Below are 7,391 nucleotides of genomic sequence, written 5' to 3'. Positions count from 1 at the left end.
CTATGAGTCGGAGACGATGCTACGGCACCTAACAACAATAACTCCCCTGATCCTGCCCCTTGACTGGAAATAAAAGGGAAGAACAGGAGTTAGGAACAGATATGTACATAGTTATGGCACTTTATTTAAAAAAATAAAAAAGATGATCTGGTGGCACAGTGGTTAAAGCTCTTGGCTGCTAACCAAAAGGTTGGGTGGCTTGAACCCACCAGCCACTCCTTGGAAGAAAGATGTGGCAGTCTGCTTCTATAAATATTTAAAGATTTACAGCCTTGGAAACACTATGGGGCAGTTTTACTCTGTCCTATAGAGTTGCTGTGAGTTGGAATCAACTCAAAAGCAGTGAGTTTGGTTTGAGTTATTACAAAAAATATCAAATTGTACAATAACAGAGACAGCAGCATAAGGACCCATTGTCCATCTTCAACAACGATTAACTCATGGCCAATCTTCTTCACCCCAGCCCTCCCCACAACACACATATACACCCTAAACTCCACCCATATTATTTTTTAATCAAACCACAGATATATTACCATTTTATTGGTGAATATTTCAATATAAATCTTTAAAAAATAAGGAGTTTTTTCAGTAAACATAACCATAGTTATCACTATCATACCTAAAAATATTAATAATAATTTATTATATTTTATTTACGTATGCACATCCCCAAGAAGTAGCTAGTTTTCTTGGGCTCAACACAACTTCCTTGTGGGAGGAGAATGAGGGAAGGAGCGTGAGCATTTAAGATCAGCAGATACTAGCTAAATTAAAGCCCTTCTTTCCTTCAAACTATGGCAATGACCAGGATCTCCAAGCATTGGACACACTGGTGATCAGTAGAGGATTCAGTACTTCTGGCTTCATATTGGGGGAGGGGAGGAGATAATAACAATGATGGCAATATTTTTAACAGCTAAGGTGGTATATTTAATAAATGGCCCCTGTGCCAGGCATTTCTGATGTCTAATCTAATTTAATCCTTACCATAACCCCATGAGGGAATCTTTCCCCTTCTAAAGAAGGGTAAGCTAAGACTCAGTAAGATTCAACAGCTTGCCCAAGACCTCATAGGTTGTGGTGGTGATGGGGTTGTCTATCTTCTTAAATCTGTGCTGTTCTGAAGAAACCTTGTCCCACACCAGTGTCTGGGGGAAGAAAGTGAAGCTGCTCCTCATATCCCTTCCCCAAAGCCTTCCCAGTGCATCCCATGGGTTCAGGGAATGGGTCATTGGATATTCTCTTCTGATATCTCTTGCTTCTCTCCCCATGATCTCCAAAGCAGTAAGGGATCCTCTACAAGTGTGTGCCTCAGGGAAAGAATAGGTGCCCCTCAATTATCAAGAGGCTAACACTCACCAAACTGGCCATCCAGCTTCACATACAACTCAATGATGCCATAGGCAATGGTGGTGGAAGCTGGGATCTCCAGCACCACATTGGAGTCCTTGACCACGTTCCCATCCTCCGTCGCTGACACCTGTGGGTGAGAACACATTCTTCCACCAGGATGCCAGTTCACTTGTGTACTTAGAATCTGCCTGGCTTCTCTGGGTATTCCCATGGGGCCAGCCTCATGCCTTACACATTGTTCCTCAGAAAATGTCCATTGAGATGAGTGGAGAAGAGGAAGCAGAGGCTAAGATTTAACCCTTCTTGGCCTCAGACTTATTACATATAGTCTCAAGTAACTGGCCAAATCCCTGGCACCAAAACTCAGAGTGTGGGATATTATGGTGTCAAATAATAAGATAATAAATAGGATGAGTAAGATAACTTTCCAATTTTCCTCATTAGGATTTCATTTTAAATCCTAATGAAAATCCTAAACAACATCAAAGCTTTACTGGGGGAGCCTAGTTGAAAGAACTTTCAAGCTCATCATTCTAATATTCAAACTTGTGGGTGGGACACTGTGCTAGTAAACAAAAATGGGAGGACAGGTGGCCATGAGGAAGAGGCTGGAGAGAGGAGAGCAGGATTAGAGAACAGACAGGAAACTGGTAAGAAATTAGGCACCAAAACTCTCTCCTGCAAACACTCCCAAATACAATCCCTTCCTACAATTCCCTACAGAAATGAAGGTGAGAAACTCTGTTTGTTGGCCCGAAACTGGAGATTAAAGAACTTTTTAGACAACTTGATTCTGATCAGAGTGTGATGCTTTGAGTGAGGAGTTGGCAGTCCAGCACCCTGACTCCCTAAGTGGACTCCAGGGCTTTGGTGGGTGGTAAATGCAGGCAGAAGCATCAACAGGGCCAACTTAAGCCATCTCCTACCAGGCTCCTCCCACAAAGCTGCTATCCAGCCTGCCTGGCCAGCAGTCCTCAGGGAGAGTCCTAGCTCCAGACCTGTATCTCTACCTCTTTCCAAATACAACCTTCCTGGGTCCTGTAGAAAAAGTCAAAAGTTAACCCCAATATTTCTGAGCCACTTAGGCTGGATGATCCCTCAACACTACTGCCCTGAGATAATCTTTAAACCCTAAGCCAAAATTAATCTCCTGAAGTCTTCTTTAAAACAAACAATAATTTAGCTTAATTAATATAGAATGTCTGCCTTAAGCATTGTGCTCTTTTAAGAAATATCTATATGAGATGAAATAAACAGCAGCAATTCAAAAGATTAGATAGGAAATTTAGGGAGCAGTGAGTTTAATAATAATTAAGGGAGGAATAATTAAGAAAAGGAGTTGAAAATTGTTGCACAACTTGAAGAATGTAGTCAGTGTCACTAAATTGTACAGGTAGAAATTGTTGAATTGGTATATTTCTGCTGTATTTATCTCAACAACAACAACAAAAAATAAATATATTTAGAGAAAAAAAAAGAAAAATGTAACCCCAAGAAGTAAATCTCTAAGAGTAGACTACATCAGGCACCATGGCAAACTGGAGAGAAAGTTTCAGGTTAATGGTCACTTATTCCATTGAAGTTTATTTAATGCTGGTTCATGGATCAGCTTGGGAAGACTATCTATAACTGAATCCAGAATTATCTGTTGATAGAGAGATATACTGATATACTAACTCAAACCATAAAGGATTTGAGGCAGCTAATCACAAAGTAATTATTTTGAGACCCCTGGCTCCAGGTGGCTCTGTGGTTATCTATGGATTTGGCTTGACCAGTACCCATCACCTCAGGGAAACCCCACTCTCACGAGGGAAGACACCTGACTTAGGCCCACCTGACCAATCTGAGTGTCCTACTGCCCTGGCCTTGGATCCACTTCAGGAATGGACATGATTCAGGTTGGTCCAGTAAGAGCCAATCTGAACACACTCTTTCCCCTGGGTCTGAGGAAAGCCAGGAGCTGACAACACAGGAGGGAACCTATCAAGAGGGAATTAGCCCAAGGGAAGGCCGTTCACCTTTTCTCTAAATTCAAGTCCTAAACTGAATAATGACTGAAGCTAGATTACTGCAACATTTTGTTTATGTGAGCTGATGGATTTCTTGCTTAAGCCAATCTGAGTTAGTTGTCTGTTAACTCACTCCAGAGTCCTGACTTTAAAAGATTAAAAAAAAAAAACAAACCTATGGCCATTGAGTCGATTCTGACTCATAGTGAGCCCCATTGGGTTTCCAAGGCGGTAAATCTTTACGGAAGTAGATTGCCATGTCTTCCTTCCACAGACTGGCTGGTGGGTTTGAACCACCAACTTTCTGGTGAGCAGTCAATTGCCTTAGGCACCACGCCACCAGAGTTCCTTAATGAAGATATCCCCCTCAAAAAGAGGTCCCTGGCCAAGTCTCTATTACTGAATCCAGATAGGCCACTGTGACTTGTGACCCAGTGACCTCTGTTCCCTGGGGCACTCACCCGAATGGTCTTGGTTTGGATCCCCATCATGCCACCACACTTCTCTTCAATCTGATTGTGCTCAGAAATTATACACTCCTGTGTTGTCACAATCTTTTGTGTCAAGATGCACAGGACTTCGTTCCTCCTCTCTAGCACTTGCTGCAGCACAGGGTTTTTCAGATTTATTGTTCTGAAAAAGAAAAATGGCCATGAATGGTCCAGTGCCTCAAGGGGAGACGGATGTACCTAAATGTTCTCTTACGTAGCTGGCAGCTGAGAAGTGAACAATGACAATCGGCACCACTTATTTCCTAGTGATGTGAGAGGGGGAAATTCATCAAGATGACATAAACTAAACCCCCCTGAGGCCAGCTTGGACCTGCCAGGCCTCCAGGAATGGGCTGGATGTGGGAAGTGGGGCTCTTTGTCAAGTGGAAGCACAGGCTTTTCAAAAAGGAAGGAAAAAAAAAATAAAAAACAGCTGGTAGGGGAACTCAATCTATCTTCGTGAGACCCTGGGACTCTGCTTTGTTATTTAGTTAGAGGCTGAGGGACAGCATCCCAGCCACAGCCCACTAAATACAGGGTAAGTATGGGGGCATAGTGACCAGTTGCTTCTCATAGAGGAGAATGGAGCAGGCTTAAAGTAAAGTGAAAAACCAGTTGCCATCCAGTCAATTCTGACTAACAGCAGCCCCATGTGTGTCATGGAACTGTGCTCCATATCAATTTCAATGGCTGCATTTTTGGAAGCAGACTGCCAAGACTTTCTTCCTAGGTGACTCTGCGTAGACTCAAACCACCAATCTTTCACAAGGAGGAAATGAGATTTGAATTAAAAAGGAATTTTTTAAATTAGTTTTTTTACAATAAGATTTTATAGTGTTTTAGGTGAAAGTTTAAATAGCAAATTAGGTTCCCCTTTAACAATTTTTATATCAGTTGTTCTGTGCCATTGGTTACAGTATTTACAATGTGCCAGCATTCTCTTTATTTCCATTCTGTTTGCTCTGTTTCCATTGATCTAGCTTTCCTTTCCCTCCTTGCTTTCTCATCTTTGTTTTTGGGTAAATGTTGACCATTTTGTCTAACACAGTTAACTGTTCATCAGGAAGTATATCACTCATGGGTAATATTGTTTATTTTATAAATGAATCTATTATTTGGCTGAAAGGTGACTTGCAGAAATAGCTTCAGTTACAAATTCAAAGGGTATCTTAGGGCAATAGTCTTGGGAGTTCCTCTAGTCTCTATCAGTCCAGTAGATCTGGCTTTTTTTTTTAAGAATGTAAGTTTTGGTCTACATTTTTCTCCCATTCCATCCATGACCTTCTATTGTGCCCCTGGTCAGAAGAGTAGGTTGTGGTATCCAGGTACTGTCTAGTTCTTCTGACATCAAGTTAGAAGATGCTGTGGTTTGTGTGGACTATTAGTCTAGTGGACTAGTTTCTTCTTTGAACCTTTGATTTCCTTCATTCTCTTTTTGCTCCATATGAGTGAGACCAATAATTGTATCTTAGATGGCGACTTGCAAACTTTTAAGACCTCAAATGGTACTCACCAAACTAAGATGTAGAACATTATCTTTGTGAACTATGTATGTTATGCCAATTGACTAAGTTGTCCTGAGACTAGTCCCAAGTCTTTTGACCCAGTAAACCAATCCCATGAGTTGTTTGGATATGTCAAGGAAGGTTCCATAACTGTGCCCCCTATGTGGATATACATGCAGCATACAAACGTGTGTATACATATGCCTACAGATACACCTATACATACATGTAAACATGCATTTACTAAATATGCTTTCTTGTATACGTAAATGCATCCATATCTACCTACATAACCATACACATATTTTTTGGTTGTTTTACTGTTGCTACAAAATTGTATATGTTATAGCATTTACCAGAATTTTCTTGTGTACTTCTTAGTGTCTTCATTAACCTCGGTCAAGTTGTACTGACTTCACTCATACTTGGGATTGCCTTTTTCATCACCAAAAGTAACACATGTCCACTATCTACAAGCTTATTTCCCCTCCCCATTCCTTCCATCACTAGTAACTATCAAAGACTTTGAATCTATGTGTATATCAAACCTTGACTATCTTGGAGGAAGTACAACTGGAATGCTCCTTAGAAGTGAGAATGTCTCTCATACTTTAGTCATATTATCAGAAGGGACTAGGCCCTGGAGAAAGATATCATGCTAAGATATCATGAAAGATATCATGCTAAAAGGTCAGTGAAAAAGGGAAAGACCCTCAACAAGATGTATTGACACAGTGTCTGCAATGATGGACTCGAGCATGACAATGAATCTGAGAATGGTGCAAGACCGGGCAGTGTTTCATTCTGCTGTACACAGGGTCACTATGAGTCAAAACCAATATGACTGCAACTAATAACAACAATAAAATATTTGTCTTTTCATGATTGACTCATTTCACCTCAGCACAATGTCTTCTAGATTCATCCATGATATGTTTCATGTACTCATCATTATTCTTTATAGTTGCACAGTATTCCATTGTATGTATGTACCACAATTATTCATTCATTCACTGATGGGCACTTAGGTTGCTTCCATTTTTTTTTTTTTTTTTTTGGCTATAGTGAATAATGTTTCAAGGAACATAGGTGTATATCCATACACCTACAAGGAAGACCCGTTAATATGACTTTTATTCAAATTCATGCACCAACCACCAAAGCCAAAGATGAGGAAATTGAAGATTTTTATCAACTTCTGCAGTCTGAAATTGACCAAACATATAGTCGTGTTAATTATCACTGATGACTGGAATGCAAAAGTTGGAAACAAAGAAGAATCACCAGTAGGTGGAAAATTTGGCCTTGGTGACAGAAATAATGCTGGAAATCGCATGATAGAATTGTGCAAGATCACCGACTTATTCATTGCAAATACCTTTTTTCAACAACACAAATCGTGGCTATACATGTGGACTTCACCAGATGAAATGTACAGGCATCAGACTGACTACATCTGTGGCAAGAGGTGATGGAAAAGCTCAACGTCTTCAGCCAAAACAAGGCCAGGAACTGATTGTGGAACAGATCATCAACTGCCCATATGCAAGTTCAACTTGAAGTTGAAGACAATTAAAACAAGTCCATGAGAGCCAAAATATGACCTGGAATATATCCCTCCTGAATTTAGAGACCAACCAAAAAATAGATTTGATGCACTGAACACCAATGACCGAAAACCAGAAGAATTATGAGATGACATCAAGAACATCATCCATGAAGAACCAAGAGATAATTAAAAATATGACAAGGAAAGAAAAGACCAAAATGGATGTCAGAGGAGACTCTGAAACTTGACCTTGAACAGAGAGTAGCTAAAGTAAATGGAGGAAATGACAAGATAAAAGAGCTGAACAGAAGATTTCAAAGCACAGCTCAAGGTGAAAGAGCTGAGGAAAAAAATTTAAGCCTCAAGTTGAAATATTGAAAAATTCTATGGGCAAAATATTGAATGATGCAGGAAACATCAAAAGAAGATGGAAAGAATACACAGAGTCACTGTACCAAAAAGAACTGGTCAATCTTCA

At 40.3% G+C, this 7,391-nt stretch overlaps 1 protein-coding gene across 1 annotated transcript in view; it reads right to left on the bottom strand.

The window, feature by feature from the left end:
* The window catches only part of GSDME (gasdermin E), a 125,667-nt gene that overhangs the window by 44,685 nt on the left and 73,591 nt on the right, over positions 1 to 7,391 (bottom strand). Inside the window, exons 3-4 of the mRNA XM_007946506.1 lie at positions 3,830 to 4,001; positions 1,363 to 1,483 (exon numbers count right to left, since the gene is read on the bottom strand). Coding sequence (XP_007944697.1) covers positions 1,363 to 1,483; positions 3,830 to 4,001 — 293 coding nt within the window. The remainder of the gene's footprint in view (positions 1 to 1,362; positions 1,484 to 3,829; positions 4,002 to 7,391) is intronic.

The sequence above is a fragment of the Orycteropus afer genome, unplaced genomic scaffold (genome assembly GCF_000298275.1).
Source record: "Orycteropus afer afer isolate SDZICR_OR568_19922 unplaced genomic scaffold, OryAfe1.0 scaffold00008, whole genome shotgun sequence".
In the NCBI taxonomy this organism is placed as follows: Eukaryota; Metazoa; Chordata; class Mammalia; order Tubulidentata; family Orycteropodidae; genus Orycteropus; species Orycteropus afer.
Note: the sequence above shows the minus strand (reverse complement) of the source record. Positions and strands in the feature narration are given on the sequence as shown.